This window comes from Cydia amplana, chromosome 15 (assembly GCF_948474715.1).
Source record: "Cydia amplana chromosome 15, ilCydAmpl1.1, whole genome shotgun sequence".
Taxonomy (NCBI): domain Eukaryota; kingdom Metazoa; phylum Arthropoda; class Insecta; order Lepidoptera; family Tortricidae; genus Cydia; species Cydia amplana.
Window position 1 is genome coordinate 16,529,074 of NC_086083.1, and position 20,048 is coordinate 16,549,121.

At 35.0% G+C, this 20,048-nt stretch overlaps 3 protein-coding genes across 3 annotated transcripts in view; 2 read left to right on the forward strand and 1 right to left on the reverse strand.

The window, feature by feature from the left end:
• Positions 1–10,651, reverse strand: part of LOC134654657 (uncharacterized) — a 186,332-nt gene extending 175,681 nt beyond the window's left edge. The window contains exon 1 of the mRNA XM_063510128.1: positions 10,642–10,651. The gene's annotated coding sequence lies outside the window, so the exon portion shown is untranslated. The remainder of the gene's footprint in view (positions 1–10,641) is intronic.
• LOC134654661 (zinc finger BED domain-containing protein 4-like) overlaps positions 1–20,048 on the forward strand; it is a 1,082,235-nt gene that overhangs the window by 982,867 nt on the left and 79,320 nt on the right. The window lies entirely within an intron of this gene.
• LOC134654679 (uncharacterized) lies at positions 12,153–12,761 on the forward strand. The gene has a single exon (XM_063510158.1). It carries the CDS (start codon positions 12,228–12,230, stop codon positions 12,528–12,530), a length of 303 nt encoding a protein of 100 aa, XP_063366228.1. The 5' UTR covers positions 12,153–12,227; the 3' UTR covers positions 12,531–12,761.

Consider the following 20,048-nt stretch of genomic DNA (forward strand, 5'->3'; position numbering starts at 1 on the left):
ACCGTTAGGTATAGAAATGTGTTTACTTACAACTTGGAAAACTACTGTAGGACAGTAGTTTTCCAAGGATTTTTTAGTTTACAGACCTAAATGCGTAATTTTATTGTGAGTCGTAACCGTCGTAAGTATTTTCTTTACCGCACACATCCCTATCCCTAAATAAGTGAATACCCGCAGTGAATACCCCTTTGGAATATTTAATTCAGCCTCAGCTTTTTATCTTCTGTAATGTGTGATTGATTTATCTAAATAACTATTTTGGTTTTTTAAATATTCTTTAATTTATGTAGCATTCTATTTAGCATGCTACAGAAATTAAAGAATATTTAGCATTAAGATTTCGTTTTTCATTTTAACATAGGTACCTATAGATAGACAAAGCACAGTACCTATTTACGAGTAGGTAGGTACTCGACTAGCCAGCACGTTTTAATTATGATGACTCCGCAAAATAACTGAAATCTATGCCTATATATGCCTATCTATCCAACAAGAAATAACATTTGACACGGCATGTACATTGTACATGTACAGTATTAGAAGGTCTAAGGTATTATGCAACCCAATTAGGTACTAGCTCATTGCCTAGGGCTTGTCAGATAACTAGGATAGCTCGCGTCCGGTCCATTGTAATTGCAAGGACTTTTGGTCTAACGGAACTGACGATGACGTACAAGTGACGTACAATCAGCAGCAAGTTGCTAAGCGGACGAGGTATTCAAAATGAAGAATTATTAAGTTTTGTAAAATAGTTGTTACGCAGAGTACTACGTAGGCGAACAACACGCGAACGTATTAAAGCGAAGCGATGCGGTGCGTGGTGAATCAAGCCTTTGATACCTATATAGAAGTGTCCTACGTGGGCGATCTCGTTGCGAACGCGAACGCCGTGGGCCCGCCGCGCCGCGCCGCGCCGCTTCGCTTCGCTTCGCGTTCGCGAGTTGTTCGAAACGTAAGACGCAACGTTATAGTTATCGTTGCATAATATTATTTAAGTTATATTTTTAATTTAAATTATAATTTAAAATAAAAAATAAAATAAAAATCGTTTGTTACCGAAAAATATTCACTTGGATATAGTTTTTACTGACCTCCACACTAGGCAATGCCTGTCCCGTGGAGGAGGATTTATATTCATATACAATGTAAATTGTGACTGAATAAATGAAATGAAGTACACACGACTTTATTAGTAAGAGGATTAGAGTATGTGTAGTTCATTTTGAGAACCTCATGCGGTTAGCTTTTTTGCTGCTGTCTGTAGATGCAGTCTGCATCAATTACTAGAGTCTGTGCGGGAAGAAAGGAGTCGTGGAATGTATATCTGCCACCGGTATACTTTTCCAATTAGGTAAAGTTAGGTACATATGTCTCTTCAGTTCGCGGTCAAAAGCATTAATATCTTTCAAACTCTAATTGTTCTACATATTGGGACATACGAGTATCTCTATTTGTTAAGTTATTATAGAATGGTAGTTCAAAAACTGATGAGAAAGTTGCATTTTATCTACAAGAGTAGCAAAGTAGGTAAGTTGATGCTAATTTTGAGTGGTTTTCTTATGTTGGCTGGTAGACTTGACATTTAAATAATGATTTTAAATGATAGATAAATATTTAAAACCGTTTATTTGTATTTCAAAATGATTTAGGCTTGAGTGCGTTTTTTTAATACTTCGCCCAATTGGCTACTACTCCGTCTGACTATATACCTAATTTTAAATATGACTAGTAAATCACAAACCTTGAATTTGTATGGGATAATACACAATACGATTTTCTAAATCTGAGTCACTAGGAAGCATTACTTACAATATTATTATATTTATTTTTCGAGTTAGTAACAAAAACGCTATTCATTATTAATTTTATAGATGTTAACAACAGTAGCTAAACTAAGCCCTTATTTTCCTACAAAAAGAGCCTTTATTACAATGTTTTTTTCTACATGTTGTTAGTATAGACGAACCAGGAAGTATTTCATATCTGCGTATTACACAGTACACAAACAGGCGCCCTTTTCTCAAAATTACCTCGCACAAATCACTAATAAGCCCTCATATCCCTTAGTAACTCTCATTGGCCAAACGCCAATACAACAACAACTTTCCAAAACTCGCATCTATTTTTACTTGCTATTCCAAAAAGCAACGTTTGATAATCACAATACGGTTTATACTTAAAGAAAGCTGGAGTTACATTAATTGGATTGAAGAAAAAGAAACGTTGTCAATTAGTAATTTCCTAATGCTCGTATTTCTCATGTTTCAGCAATTGGAAATACAACTGAATGGGTGTGTTTTTAAAGTTTAAAATTGAAGTAGGAGAGCGTATTTTTTGTGCGTTTAAAAAGTGAGTTGTTAAAAGATATAGGTGCTCATATCCGTATTTTCCTTGGAAATGCGATTTTCAGTAAATCGCGCGACTGACGCACGCATAAATCTTCATTTTTAACGACACTTCGGTTATTTTATTCCTCAAGGATTTAGTTTGATATATTTGACGTTTCTTGGGAGCCAGTCTGTCTGTTGGACGGTGTGTTGAAATATTGTAATTTTACTACTTAGAGGAAAATAGTAATAAGTGATGGTGACGTAGGTTGTTTCAAGGAAGGGAAAAGAACAAAATAAGTTAGGAACATTGACTCGGGTTTTGGCATCTGTATGTCAGTGAGAATATTTTTAAAGGCTAATTAATATTTCGTCACGTGGAGATATTTGGAACCCTGTAAATTCTGTGATTTTCTTGTGTTTAAATACAGTCTAATTAAATCGAAGTATACATATATACTTACCTAAAAATAACACATTATCTCGAACTAAGTTCAGTAGGTTCCGTAATTTAAGGGCTTCTAATTTAATGGTCTAAAATGTCTAAATAAATCGAAATAAAGGCATTAGAGATAAACAGAGAAACTTATGAATTATGAACTTCAACTATCCTTTTTCACTAGGTCAAACTGTCAGTTTGTCAGTAATATTGTAAATGTTTGTTTCAGTAATATTGTAAAAATTAAGTTAATACAGTACCTAAGTACCTATTGTTTACCAAAAGAATGACACAATAAATACGGTATTACAGTTGAGCTTCTGAGATAGGTACCTATTATAGTTACTAACATACCTACTTAATTGTAGAAAATGATGTAAACAATGATCATTATCATAAATTTCTTGACCTAGTAACTTATATTCATTAGATATCCTACAAACAACAACAAATACAATTGCAATAATTTTCCAAACAAAACAATATCAATTAATAATTACAAAACCGTATTAACTACGCTGCATTTACGATATCAGTGATAATCAATCATTTAATCACTCGTTAATAGATTAAAAGAAACAAATACTAAAAAAATAATACTTTGCAAGATTTATTTCAAGATTAGTTTAATGAATGATCTGATAGAAATTGCCAAACCAACGAAGCAATACAGGGTGCTTCCTGTAACAGGAGCAATAAATTAAACTAAATGCTGTACTCCTCAAACTGACCAACATTTGTTCAGCAAGTTTTAAAAATTATGAATGCTTTAGACTTCCTCTTTTTCATACAAAATTAATATTTCTTTCAACATACGCTGACATCAGTATGTTTGACGTTGCTTGTCACGCTTTAAACATAACAAAATTTGCAATACATTGGGTCTTAGAATAAACTTTAAAGCGTAATAAAAATCAAAACATGAGTTATTTTCAAAAGTTGCTGAACAAATGTTGGTCAGTTTGAGGAGTACAGCCTACAGTTTAATTTATTGCTCCTGTTACAGGAAGCACCCTGTATAATTTGTAAAGGTTTTGATAAACTAAACATACACTTGCTAACACACCCACTCTTAGTCCCTCTACTGAAAACTGCACATGATTTTAGAATTTAGATAATTGCTGGCTAAGTAGGTAGGTGTAACGAATTCAATCGATCGATCAAGGATCAAATGCCGCAATGTAACATAAAAGATAATTATGCTATAGGTATTATCGGTGAGGTGTTTAGTGGCGCTTTAATAACCATTTGTGGACCTTAGGTCTTTGCAATAAGCATTACAAATTCTCAGTATCATCATCATCAGTATGGATGGTACGGGCGATGAAAAACAGTGACAGTAAACTGAAAGATCATTGAACTTATTTGTTTACGAGTATGCGATGAGTTGTAGATATAATATACCTATACTGATGGTATTGGCGCCGACTACTGAATGTCACCATGTGTAATGTTACGTAGAATTGCGCATCTCTATATATTATAAGTCATCGGTAATTAATTAAAGTTTCATTTTCATCGCGGCGTAGCATGTTAGCGTATTGTGTTTAACTAATATATGTAGGTAAAAAATTTCAGTAAAATTTTAAATCAGTATACAAAATACAAATGTGTAATTTCAATCATATTTCCTTATCAATCTAATCACCCCATTCAATTTGGTGCAATATGAATTTACCCTTATTTACGAGACGAGTTCACCACAGTTCAGCAGCAGCACACATCATTTGCCGGAGCAACGTTCGCCGTAAATTGGATCGTTAGTCAATTGATACGATACTTTATTATCAATTCTGATTGCTATTTAACACTGATGAGGTTGGTTCTTGACAAATATTGTTCATTTACTTAAATTAGTTCAAGCGAAAAATGCGAATTATATTTATTAAATACGCTTATTATATTTCCTTTGTCGCCTAGACTCTTGCCTATAGGTTATACCATAGAGAAATATAGTAAGACAAGAGTGCTCACTCCATACATCCGTTTTGATACCAAAAAGACTATTAATTTCAGTGTCTACATCTAGCATCGAGTAATTCGAGTAGCGGAACTATCAGTACTGCTAATACTTGACAATAGATGTAGCACCGACCGGAAAGTCTTATGCTCAACAACATAAGACTTTCCGGATATACTGATGTATGGAGTGAGCAATCTATGTATTTTTTTCTCTATGGTAATACACATTCTACACATAGACAAAGAAGGAGCGTCAATTATGCAACAATTATTATACAATAAACTCGTCTGTTTGTCCTTCCGTCGTCTTGTACGACCGGACGACCGAATGCACCGGCGACATAGTAACAGCTGACATAATTATGACAGGCGAAAATGACCCTTATGCCAATGACATTGACCATAGAAGGCGCGTTGTGGCGAGATGTTTACAGGCAATTATGAATATATTTACATTTATAATGACACGGGCCGATAGCAACAGATAAAACTAAACTATTGGCTTTTGTTTATTTCTAGATATCGCGGCATATATTATAACGTGTTTAAATACCGATCATATGTAGGTATTTAGACTATTTAGTAAAGGCATAATACGCTCAGTTTCCTATTTAATGATGAGATGAGTAGTTATATATCTTCTTACACTGCAGATACAGTTTTAGCAGGCTATAAGGCTCTATTTAAAAATGGGTCGTTCAGTTATTTTTTCATGAGTTAACTTACGTTTAATAATTATTTGTTGTACAAGGGGACAAAGTTCTTGTTTAATCTGTCGTGCTTAGATTGGTAAGTACCTGAACAAGTGAGCGTAGCGTGGATCGAAAAGTGTAATCTTGAACGTTGCCAGGGTTTCAAGGAATGAGGGTTAATCAAACGCTACCGAGTGAGATTCAACATTTATAATACTACCTGTAAATATAATTCTAATCCAAATTAGCATAGATATTTATGTCATGAGGAAAAAACTCAAAATTAGCAAAAAGTCAAATTACTTTGCACTCTTGTTGATAAAATGCAACTTTCTCATCAGTAAAAAAATAGAGCCTTTATGAGCGAGTGTGGTGCTTAAAACATAAACCGAAGTCTAACCTAACTTCTAGATGAAGGCAGATGTTAAGAATAAGATGTGGGCGAGATTTAGACTGACTCATCCCAAATAGGTCATAGGTCGTTTGTAGTAGATGCCAAGAGAGCTTATACAAACAATTTGTCTATTTCCTTATTGTCCCTCCCACTCGAGATAAAATAACTTCGTTCTAGACAATTTGGAGGAACAAATACGGTAATCCGTAGATAATATAGTCCTAGGTACTCTGCGTTAATCTATATTTATTTTAGTCCAAACACTGATTTAATGACGTACGAGTAGGTACTATACGGCCCAATTCAAACGATCACGATACGGTACCGATCTGTCAGTGTTAAAAGTGATGTTTTTGGTTGAAGGAATGTCACTTTAGACACTGACAGATCGGTGTCGTGGCGTTGTGACTTCTAATAAGCATTGTTCGAATCGGGCTGTCAGTCTGTTTGATTGCTCACCAATAAGCGTGTGTGATTTTAAAATATAAATAAAATGATAAACTAAATAAAATGATAAACTGTCCAATAACATCGCCTTGGCAGCGAACTATTCGTCTGGTTAGTTAGTAAGTTAGTTAGGTTAGATTTAAGAACTTAGTTAAGAATTAGCTTTAGGTTTTTTTCTGGTTGGGGACTGAAAATCAGCGGTCTCGCTGAGTCTCATCCATTTTACTGCACAAATATTTGTAAATTCTACCTGTTTTTTTACTGTACTTGCAATTCGTTGTATTTTTTTGTGTCAGTAAATAAATATCTTTTTATTTTATTTATTTATTTATTTTATTTAAGAAATTAACTTCGATTTATGGACGGTATGGCGGCGGCTAGGTTCGTGTGAATCTTAACAAAATGAAGCAATGCATGAGCAATGCACGATGTTTAGTGCCAATACATCAAATGATTTAGTTTACACGTCCAGTTTCCAATGAAACAGCGCAACGTGGGAAAACCACGTACGTACCTACCTGGAGCGCCAAAATATACGATTACTCACTGCCATTGCCAGTGCAAGTGTGAATCCTAGTTCTTGGCAACAATCATTATGTAACTCAGAATTAAAGTGATTTAAATACATCTACCTTATTTAACGCGACTTTGATCCCTAGTGTTATGTCACACGAACCCCGAAGTTACGCTCTCATTTTTTTAATTTATATTTATATTTATTTAAAATTTATATCAGGCAACACGGCCCATATTACTAATAACTTATAGACAAAATAACGACAACGACAAAAAACGACTTAAACATTTACATTACATATATATGTACGTATATCTATGTCTAGTTTTAGTTAATGTTGCTAAAATGGTTATAAGTACAGAGAAAATAGATTAATAGAGCGAGTAGAAGCTTTGTATGTAAAACAACTACTACTCGCTCTAATTTTTTTGTAGGTACATTAAATTAAATAAATAAAATACCAGACATATAAGTATACCTTTGTTACTAACTTGAATGTTCATGCAATCATATTATTTCAAAATGTTAAAAACATGTCATAGTTGGATCTAGAGATATATTGAATCCATAAATAATTTATGGAATTACCCACCTAATATAGTATTTAATTAATTAAGTGCCTTGGATAATGCATGTTTGGAATGGCAAGATGCTTCTACATGCTGGGTAACACCAATGGGTATCGTAAAGAAAAAGGGGAGTGTCATAATAAACATATTTAACGTTGGGGAAACTCGAAGCGTGAACCACAGGGGTGACAGGGGAGCTATTTCACTTTTTACGGCCTATAGTTGTGCCCGCCTCGCCATCGTCTGAAATCCCGACATCCGCCCTACCAGACAGCACAGTACCTGATGGAAAAGCCGTTCATTATAAAATCAAGATGGAAAGACGAATGGATAGCAAATCCACCTAGGGCTAATGTTTCAACCTATGACCCCACGCAAAAGCCATTTGGCTTCTCGGGCTCTAGACGGGATTGGTGCCAGCTGAATAGGCTCAGAACCGAACATGGACTCTGTGGGGACTACATGTTTAAGTGTGGCTGGCGAAATTCACCGGCGTGTGATTGCGGAGCTCCAGTGCAGTCTATTAATCACATCATCTACGACTGCCCCAAGAGGAAATATACCGGAGGTTCCCTGGACCTGCTCTGCCCTGATGTGAACGCAGCCCAATGGGTGAAGTAACTAGATGTTAAACTATAGTACTTATTCAATAAGCAATTAATTATTAAGCGACCAGTTTGTAGCCATACGATTAAAAAAAAACGACCTATAGTTACATAGCGACCATATGTCCAGTTTTTGCTAGCCAACACGTTGTATGCTAGAGATGCAACTCATAGAGGCAGACCATGCTAAGTCTGCTCAGAAAGAGTGTGGCAGTGCCACTGAATATGTCGCCTTGAAGAAGTCGTCATGTATGGGTTTAATATAAAAATGATTAATAGAAATAATGTCAAACAAAACTATAAAATATGAAATTAGAAAAATGAAATGAAAGGGTCTAGCCGCAATCCTATAGTGAAACTGCCCCTGGCTGAATTGTATACCTTTCTTAGGTGCGTTTATTTGTCTTATTATAAGATATCGTTTTAGCAATTTTCAAGGCTAGAATCCCCTTGGTTTGGCTAAAGATTTTTTTTAATCGTTTTTATTTTTTTGTAGCTAAACTAGTGGTTCGATTGTTTTGAAATTTGGATGTTAATTGCATCTAATATTAGTTTATTTCCAAAAAAAAATCAAGGTTGTAACTAGTTTATAAAGGCTTAAAAAATATTTTTAATTTTTTTAACTTTTTATTTAATACTTGTGAGATAGCGACAACCTCAATTTTTTGTTATTTAATGCAGAATATACTATTGCATAAAATATATTTTTTGTAAAAAAATCCACTTGGAGCAGCAAGGTAAAAATGTCTTACTAATGCATACAGGCCGTCCTTCTTATACAACCTTGATTTTTTTTTTTGGAAATATACTAATATTAGATGCAATTAACATCCAAATTTCAAAACAATCGAACCACTAGTTTAGCTACAAAAAAAATAAAAACGATTTAAGAAATAATTTTTTTTAGCCAAACCAAGGGGATTCTAGCCTTGAAATTTGGTAAAACGATATCTTATAATAAGACAAATACACGCACCTAAGAAAGGTATACACTTTAGCCAGGGGCAGTTTCCCTATAGGATTGCGGCTAGACCCTTTCCTATGAAAATATGTGTTGTGTGTATGTGTGTAAATGTTCAGTTTCAGTTTATGCAATGTTTACATAAGTACAAAAGTTCTAGTTACACAGTCAAATTTCTTAGCAGACAAAAAGATGTTACGTAAAAGTTCATGCAAAGTTTCATGTAATTTAAGTACTTACGTCTTTTTAAAATAAGAGCTTAAATTCGATTGTATGGGAGCGGTTTTTTGGCGGCGGGTTCTAGTAAATCTTAAGGTTGTAGTTTGTAGTAATGGGCGCCCATGTCTCACGAGTTCTATAGAAAAAAATCAGAAACCGCTCCGTTCCAATTATAATAGGATCTTAGTTTACCGTGGTTAAGAACTTTAACAATTTAACGTCATGTTAGCGATAGTGATATTGAGTGGTGGATATTGACTTATAACCTAATTATTTTGTGTTTAAAGTTTGGAAACGGGGATATGTGATGACGCGTATATTTTAAGCAGTTTATTGGCAAGCAAACTTTAAAACGCCACGTCATTTACAAGCTAACTCAAAGAAAACTTCTTATTAAAATCAAAAGTTAAAGTAAGACGACTTGTTTGTTTTGAGACTTTTGAGTTAGATTCAATTGAACACAAGTTGACTTACAAAACTTGTTGGTGTTGTCATTAACAGGGCCCTTCGATTAATATTAAAATATTATAATAATAATGCTTACCTATGCTTTAAGCGTATATGTGGATAACATAAATATTATCTTATACCTACGCTTAAATTATGTAAACAAACGTCATATCAAGTTCCATAGAATGACACTTTATTTCCTTTCTTTCTAAATATGTTTCTGAAACTAAAATAATACTATATTTTCTTTCTAAATATGTACTGAAAAAAATACCTGAGACATACCCAAGTACTTGTATCAAGACAAGCCATCGTGGAACGCTTAACACGCCGAATACCCATAACAAACCGCGAAGATAACCGAGTATAGCTCAAATATCATTGTGCCCGTAACTGTAAACAGTGCGATCAATCGTACCACTCGTACCAGATAGTGTGTGCTCGATCACATTGGCAGACGGACACACGAGATGATGTGTCTACAGATAGGTATGCTTAATGTCAAGTTTAGGGACATATGCTTCTGTCAAATCAGTTAATGTCAAGTTTATAGTGTAATTTTCATCGTGAAAAAAGAAATCTAATGTAATCATGTCGAATTGACTTGAGAAAATAAATCATCATATGTAGTTTGGAAAAGGTATTTACAATAGAAACCCCGAATAATTGAAAGCACATCTTACAAGACAACGCTTTAAGTACTTACCTACTTGTCTAAAAGGTACTCGTACCTAAAATATACAATTTAGGTTTAAGTATTCATCGCAGGTTAAAAGTAAAATAGAGGCCCAAGGTACGTCAGGAGAAATATTCGATTGATTTCATGGACCTATAATATTCTAGGTCCATGATTGATTTGATTTTTTTAAATTTTTTATTTTGTTTTTACGTGATATTCCGAGCTTAAATTATATGAGAATAGGTACCTTTTTCATTGTTCTTGATTTGTATGATAGGTATTGATGGTATTTTAGACACTATTAAAAATCGATTTCTAACAACAAAAGGTGTCACGGATTACATAACCGGATCGGGGTTTTCCAACTTCTTATACTGGACACTTGACAACCAGATTACAGTTTACGAAAACTTTTGTCTTGACAAGAACATTCAAGATACGAGATATCTCGAAGGAAAGGAAAATCGTTTTACCATAATTTGCGAAATTTATCGCTCGCTGGTGATTCACAGTGTTTCCCCACTAACCTACTAACAGCAACAGTTAAGAGCATGGCGGTTAACAGCTTTTCCATACAAACGTAGTCCCTATTTTATTCCAAAATATAATTCTAAGCGGCAGGTCGTTCAAGTCGGCCAACCCTCCATACATAAAAGCCAAAAAATTTTCGCAGTCATATTTTCACACATATATTTACTTATTTATCAAAACTTTATTGCACAAAAGATAAACTTAATGTACCAAAGGTGAACTGCCATGAGGCGTTCTCTTGCTAAACATCTTATTACTGGCAATTTACATTATCTAATGCGAATATGAGTGTGACTCTACCATACTCTATTTGCAATACATTCAAACGAAATCTTTAAACGGTCTTAATCAGCAGTAACGTACCTATTACAATGTATCCTAATTTTATTGTAAAGATCTAAACTAACCTAATCAGTAATCAGTAGGTCTTTCAGAGATTTTGTCAAGATACTATCTGTAACAAGATAAAATACTTATACAGAATAATGGATGCTTTCCGCGTGACGAATTGCAAACTATATTTATTTACATTTCATGCCTTATCTAGGCCGTGCGTTCTGCAGTGATCTCGTTCAATGAAAACTTGTTTGCCCTGCGCGCGGCGCACTTGCAACTCTATATAAGGCAAATGTCAAAACAGAATTAAATTCGATAACAAATGCCTCCAACATCTACTTATAAAGACAGACGATGTGAAATAATATTTAAAACCTTCGCGTTTTGAACACATATTAACTCACATTTATATAAAGGTAATTGAATAAATTTCGCGTTAGACCCGTCTATAAATGTGAGTTAATAGACGATGTGAAGTTATGAATGCAATTTAGTCTACAATATTTATTCTATAGGAGTTTTTCTAAAAATGAGTGTACACAGATTTATAAAGATCGACAAAGTGCATAGTGCATGTGATGTCTCTGGAGTTTCAGGCATCCTATAGGGGCATAGAGGCTACGGTAGATACTTACCATCAGGTGGGCCGTATGCTTGTATACCACCAACGTGGTCTAAAATATATTCAATAATATAATAGGGTCACTCAATAAAAATTAGCCACAGACAAGGATATGTTTTTGAGTTTTCCCGAGCGAATTAAAATCTAGGTTATGGAAACGTATGAGGAATTGTTTCTCGCAAAGGTCGCGCTAATATGCCTTGTGTAGAACTTATCGGGCTTCAATCTTCATAGAAAGCAGGTCAAGCTCAGTACGGACACATCTCCAGTTTGTCGCGTAACATTCAATAATACATGAGCCGCCGTGACGCCGAACGCAGACGGCGCACACAGACGCCTCCGTATGTATTGTATAAAGTATAAACACAGCCGCGTGGGGGGTATAAATAGCGGTGCCGGTCCGCCCGCCCCGCACTCTGCTTCAAGCATTCGCTGAGAGCACACCTATCTATCGCTACTAAAACGTTATCAGTCAACATGGTTGTCAAACTATCCGTTTCTGCGCTGTACACCGACGGTTTCCCCACGCTGCCTAAAGCGAGGGGACGCGAGGAGTGCATCGCTGCCGACTGCCCGAGGAGACAGAAGATGCAGCAAGTATCGCTACCTGCCTTGGTAGAGGATGACTCCGAGGTCGAGGAGACCTTCGAGCAGGAGCAGCGACCTTACATCCTGCGCGCTGAACATCTGAGGCGCCAGAAATCAGTTTCTCCACAACGGCGCGAGAGGCTGCAACGCCACATGGTTCTGCCTTCACTTTCTGAAGACGAGGAGCCTTGATCGCCTTTCTGAAGACCCCTGGATCGAAGCTCTGAAGCCGGCCAGCAGGCCGCAGCCCCGAGTGAAGAGAACCTCTGCTCCGAGAACTCACCCAATGATCGGACTATGTGAAGTGCAAGGTGTAGACTGCAAGTGTTATGTGCAATGAAAAGTAATGCCAAAGCGTATTATTTAAGTTAAAGCTAACCTAAGGTGTCACTAAGATAAGTTTAATAAAAGTTTTTTATGATATTTCTGCATTTTAATTTGATTGCCATTCCTGTGGGGTTTTTATTGCTGTGTTATCAAACTCAGTAAGTAGATATTCGATATCAGTTGCAGCGTGTTTGAGTTAAAAACGAGCGTACCTACTGCACTCTTATGGGAAGCGGTTAATTAATGAGTTTTTCTAAGTTATTAGCTCTAATTAATAATTTATGTAGGTATGTAATTCGTTTATAGTTTGTCAAAGGACTGTCTCATTTCAAATATAGACAGAGATAATCATACTATCTTTGTCTTACACTAGTACTAGCACCCAAAAGAAAAGGATGAGTACAGTTTTTGTTGTTCCTATTTACTGAAAAAATTGTTTTACCAACTATAACTCAACTACGCTGCCGTCAAAATGCTCCAAGATTAGAAAGCTATCACAATCACATACTTACTCAACCAGAAACTTCACAAATTAAAAAATATATATTTCGAAATGCATCCAAATACATCAAACAACGAATGGGGCTAATGGTATCAGGTGAACACAGTTTATTAGCTTGGGTTGGTGCAATAAAAAAAGTTCAACTGAAATGAGGTCGACCGTAATTTGTATGACTTGGTCTTCAATGAAATCGTGGAGTTTGAAAGCTATCGAGTAAAATGAACAGGAAAACCTGTGTGTGACTGTGAACCAGAGTTAATATATGTTGGGCTATAACTTACAGTAGTAAAACATACCGATAGCCTCTCTGATAAACATTATTATGATAGCCAAGCCACAGGCCACGGCTCAATGCACTTGTTCAATACAAGTACTTAACGACGTCATTCATCAAACATAACACTTTATTTACTCAAAGTACCTATCACTTCATGTACAATACTGAAATCGTTTTTTTGCATTCTGCAAAAAATTGAAAATAGCGTTCGTTAGCGAAATCAAAACTTAAAAAAATAGGCCGAATTCTAATATAAAATAAAACTTATGACAATCTAGATACATTTCACGCTTTTGGTAACCTTTTTTACGCAGAATCATATTGGCACGCACTAAAATCTTTCAATCAGTGAAAATTATCAAGTAACCAGTGAACTGGCAGGTTGATTAATGATGATGATTGGACAGAACCGTGAAAATTGTAATAGACAGATCATTATTCAAAGTCATCGGTGTCGGGTTTTGGTAAACAAGTAAGAAATGACGAGCAATTGGTTCCTTTCCTTCAACTGTCTGGATCTTGACGGGTTTTAGTTACGCCTTTTGATAATATTTACAAATCTGGTACGTTCTGTGTCTATGTCTATTTAAACTTTTGTCTATGTACCTATAAGTGAGTAGGCATATCAAATGAGAATTTGCAACTCAGTACTATAACGCTAATAGTTAATGGCCATGCATAATTAGATATCCTGCATTTTCTGCCAGTCTTTCATAAAAACACACACTGTAAGCTGTCTCTTATTCCTAAAAGTCAAACAAGGTAGGTATATCTTGTTGAAAGCCGACAATAAGTTGAAATTGGGACAAATGCTCTCAAATTTTACGTAAAAACAAAAAGAACCTAAATCTCATTTAGAGGAGAACATTTTCTACATAGTTTTTTTCTGTTGCTAATCTTTAAGTAAAACTCATTCCCCATCAAGACATCACGTTTTCGAACTTTTTTTAACGTATTTCAGAATTGTCTTATTTTACTGTTGGTATACGTTATGAATTGGAAATCTCGCACACATCTATAATATATAGGTAATTAATATACCCGTACCGGTTACACTTGTACATACATTAACTTAAATAATTATCGACGCAATAACCAAAAGCGAATTGTCCTTCGCCTGCAGTCTGATAAGACTTATCACTTATTTCAGGAAAATCCAGTTTAAGCCCGTAACACTACGTATTGGGTTGCCAGTTAATCATTACATAGTATAAAACAAAGTCGCTTCCCGCTGTCCGTCTGTCCCTACGTATGCTTAGATCTTTAAAACTACGCAACGGATTTTAATGCGGTTTTTTTAATAGATAGAGCGATTCAAGAGGAAGGTTTATGTATAATTTGAAACCCGTGCAAAGCCGGGGCGGGTCGCTAGTTAATTATAATTGAGTAAATGAGTTTGTTTTCCGTTACTGGAAACTAATTAAACTTGTTAGGTTATCTAATTTATAAGGGCGGGCCTGTTTAAATTGATACAATAATTAAAAACCCAAATATTAGTACTGATATTAAGTGTAATTAGTCCGATAAATGTTGTAAATTAAACAAAAATAGGCTCTTGATAGCAACATTTTGATGCACTTCTTTGTTTGTTGAGGACATAATTATACTTTACCGATTACGCTATTAACGTATTGAATCCTTAAAATATTAGTTTGTTTAATAGTTTATTATTTAATATTACAGCCAGCGCTGTACAATCAAAAAGTAGCATAATATAACATACCTATATATTGTGATATTTTATATTAAAATAAGGCAATAATTATTGGCAAAAGATAATATGAAAAAAGCTTTACTACAGAAAGGAACGTCTTATGTGATATCTTTAGAGGTTAATCCAATAAATGTGTGCTTGTGTGTCGCCTCAATAGGATTTGGGCCATAGTAGTTTGATTTTAGATTTAGATTTAGATATTTATTCTCATAATATGAAATTACATTATAAATTATGCTAAACTAATCTACATGAATTTATATTATGATCGTCATTAACATTTACAAAAACTTTATATTAACCTACTTTTTCAGAAGAAGGCGTTTTGTTTTAATTCTAATTTAAGGCCCTTACCTGTATATAAGCCTAAGATGTGTCTTAAAATTCGTAATTTCCTATGCAAAACAATACTTAATGCATAGCAACTAGGTACCACAATTTCTTTATTGTTTTGAAGTTCATTGGTGACGCGTTGATAACGGGTAAATTATTTATACAATTTATTACATTACGTCGCAGATAGTGGGCGTTCAATGACAAAGACTTGCTTTGTTAATAAATATTATATGGAGAAGATGGAAAATAACTTATTGCTCAATTTTATTATATGGGTTTTAAAAATGTTTTATAGTGAATGTAAAGTAGGTAATTCAATCAAGATGTAACCTACTGGTAGCTTAACTCAGTAAGTACATGTTTTGAATGATAAATCGATATTTCAGAACGAATTTTATGGATAATATTATTCAATAAATAGTCAAACTTTCTCGTTCTATTGTTTTTTCTCAATACGAAATATAACACTTTACGGAACAACTTGAAAAAAATTTCAAATGTTTTAGTCATTTTAGTTCATTTGAAATAGAACTCTATAGGTATTTAAGGGCCTACCGCGAACCACGTTCGACGTGTTGGCTCTCTGTCGCACTTGTAAATTCGTACGTAAGTGTGACAGGAAGGCAAAACGACGAACGTGGTTCGCGGTAGGCCCTCTACACTCTGACTCTGATGATGCGTTTTATACGAAGAAATATGTATTTAGTAGGACTGTTACTCGTAGTACTTATATGTGAAAATTGTGTAAGACCCAAATACATTTCAGAAAAAGGTCACATCTGTGGAAAAACATCTACAGTCAACGTCATGTTTTTCTTATTTGAGTCGAGTCTCAAAGTAATGAAAAAAAATATCCCGTCTGTATGGCTGCAACTCATAAATGTGCTTTTTCTTCCCTTAACTTTGCGACATCTCCATGAAACAAAGTCGCTTACCGCTGTCTGTCTGTCCCTATGTATGCTTAGATCTTTAAAAAACGCTACGGATTTTGATGCGGTTTGATGAATAGATAGAGTGATTCAAGAGGAAGGTAATAATAGAAGGATATAATTTGTTAACCCGTGCGAAGCCGGGGCAGGTCGCTAGTACAATAAAATGTGTATGACCCGTGAAGAAGGAAGGAAGCAGGTGTCCTTACTTATCCGATGTCAACATTGTGTGAACATGTGATACATTAAGTCTACTTAGTACCCCTAGTCAGGAGCATGTAGCCAGCTCATGGCCTGGCCGCGTAGCCAAGATGTCAATCGCTTACGCTACGTAGCGATCGAAACGCAACTATCACTGTCACACTTATATGGAAGAGTGATAGAGAGAGACACAAAGCGATTCGATGGCGAAGCGATAACGATTGTCACCTTGGCTAGGCCGCCTGAAGACGATAACTAGATAGCATTGATATGTAAATAGAGATGGTTACGTGTACAGGAGTTGATTGCGTAAGGTAAGTGCTGTTTTTAAGGAAACTCGAATCATGAATGTTACAGCTACAATGAAGATAGGTAGGGTAAAGGCACCAGTAGTCAGCCTTATAACGACTTTTTTAAGTTTGAACGTTCGGCATTTCTACAGGATTAGTCGGGTAACTAAACAAATGACATGGTTAGATCAATTATTTATCAGAGTTTTAAAACAAAATATTTAAATAAATAACAATCCTCTTTATAATATGTCTAATTAAGTTTAAACAAAAAGTGGCACTTTTCTCCAGTAGTCAGCCTCCAAAATCCAGTAAGCAGCCTCTGTGTACCCAGTACTCAGCCTATATAAACTATTCATAATAATTAGATCAAAATCACTAATATTTATATCAAAATCAACGATATTATAATATTTATTTTTTCTTTATAATTTTTGTTATCGTTATTGTACTTAGTTGTAGTTTTTAATTTTAGTTTATAATTTTTTGCATATATCAAAATCAACGATGTTAAACAAATATCAATTTTTTATTAATAATTTTAGTTATTGTTATTGTAGTTTTTAATTTTAGTTTATAATTTTTTTGCATACATGTATTACTTACCTACCTGTTTACTTATTTAATAAAAAAAAATACTTATAGGTACATACAATTCTTATGACACGAAATTTGTTGGCCATAGGTACTTAATTAACTAACACTATTCTTGCAAACTAAGAATCGCAATATTTATTTTCTAATAATGAATCCGTCAAAAATTAACGAGGTAAATCAGGTAATATATAATTATGTTCCTAGCAGGTATTCGGTAAAAAATAATTAATTGAGTCTATGCAGATCTAATTATCATTAATAAACAAAGTCATATACCGACCAGGAAAAAGCAAAATGATAGTTAGGTATAGTTAACGTCAAAAATATGTATACACTTTTGAACTTTATTTCAATGAGATAGGGTTTAAAAATGTGGACATATTTTTGGCGGCGACGTACCAAGCAAGGTCAATGGCTGAGTACTGGATCCGCGAAACCCAGTGCTCAGCCGCATTAAAACGTTATTTCAAATGCGGTGGACTACTGGGTTTTGCTTTAAAATGACTAGGGCATGCCTAACTAAATTTGAAAATGTAAATTTAACGGTCCTAACGGTCGCATTGGCTCGAAAATAATAAAATAAATGAATAACCCAAAGGTCAGCCGTGGGGGGCTGGGCACTGGATTCTTTGGAAAAAAGTGTTATCCAGTGGCCAGCCCCCTCAATTTATAAGTGAAATATTGACATTTTCATTCAAAAATAATGCATGTTAATAAATAAACTAATAAATAAACCAATCATTAACAAAAACAATAACTTTTAACATTAAAACATAGTTTTTCTTGCCTGTTAAGAGAACTCCACGTGCAGAAAAAAATATGGCGGACATGACACTATTGCACTCGTCGACAAAAAGCACCTGTATGAACGAGTATATCTCTTCCCCCCGTTCCCTCACCGCACCTGTCGTGTGACGTATTAACCAATAAGGAATCAAAGCTCCTATTTGAGTACTCGCGATTTGTTTAAACGAATATACCAGATATTTATGACCAATAAACGACTCAAAAGGCTGACCACTGGTACCTGGCTGGCCACTGGTGCCGTTACCCTATCTAAACTAATAAAAAACTTACTCCCTGTATGCCCCCTCTTAGAATAACTCTCTTTACGAACAAGTGTGACGAAAAGTATTGTAAATATAAATCCTACGAAAATTAAAACTACCTGTAAGCAAAGCTAACAATGTTAACAGTAACATTGTAGCTTTGCTTACAGGTAGTTTTAATTTAAAAACATAACAGTATCCATACATTTAACTTTTAGACCTTAGTTGTATGTACTTAAAGTTTACCATAACGTCACAGCATGACCACGGTGAAGCCATCATATATGCTCGATGGTCATATCACGTAATAGACGTGTGAAGTAACACCCACGTTATTATAGCCACAGACATATTTTAAATCAGATTACTCAAACGCTATCTCGCACCAACGCTGATGATGATAATGATCAAGACGAGCACCAGACCGCTTTTCGAGCTGCAGCGTCTAAACTGAAAATACGAGTTGACCTAATGATAGCCAACCTCCGGTAGGAGACAACACATAAGAAGGAGATCTCGCACCAACGCTGATTTACACTTTCCGAATTTTACACATTATTATTTACTTTAACTGGACGTAATAGCGTATAACTAACGCGTAAACCTAAAAATTACCTCCGACGTTTCGAGGACGGCTTTGTCCCCATGGTAAAATACCCCGATCGCATTTCACCGAGACCACGGGGACAATGCCATCTTGAAATATCGGACTATTTTATTCTATTAGTAATTTGTAAGATGAACAAAGGAACTCCTGGATGAAAAATAACAAACACATCGAGTTTGAGCTCATTAGAAAAGTTAGACGATTACTAGACATGACAGACATTTGAAAGCACGTTTTTTCAGTAACTTGTTTTTCATATAATTGGCTGAGATTGCGGCATCTATTTCAATGTATATCTGCGACTCCGGCCTTTGTTCGAGGCGACCACTAGGTCAGATTTGTTTGTTTACGGTTCTAATACATTTGGGCGATGTTTACGGAACCAAATCTGCAGTTCTGAGCCAAGTGGTTTGTACTGTTTAAAGTGTAAATGGCCCGTAATTAGTTTTTTATTTGTCTTTGAAAAAGTCAAAACCTTGGCTTTGGCTAGCCTGTTTTTGATATCAGTAAAAGATATAGAACTTCGTCAACTTTATGCAAACCTCTTTTAAATTATTTGTTAAATGTTTTGCGAATCTCTGGAGGTAGATTTTTATGTGATCATTATTAGTACAATTATTACTAACTGATTTTTCTTGTGACTACATTCAGAGCCGTCCGAAATACTTATTTAAGTGTGTGCTCTACATTAGTACCTAACTAAAAACGATGTTACACAAGATGTCAATTAAAATTAGGTCATCATACATTTTCGTACTGATTTTACTACCTGCATGCACACCTGTATTACACCCGCCAGGCCTGTGGTCGTGTTTGCCGCTCCCGTATTGGCTTATAGCTGCTTTAATACTGCACGCTGTTGTATGGGAACCTTGCACTTT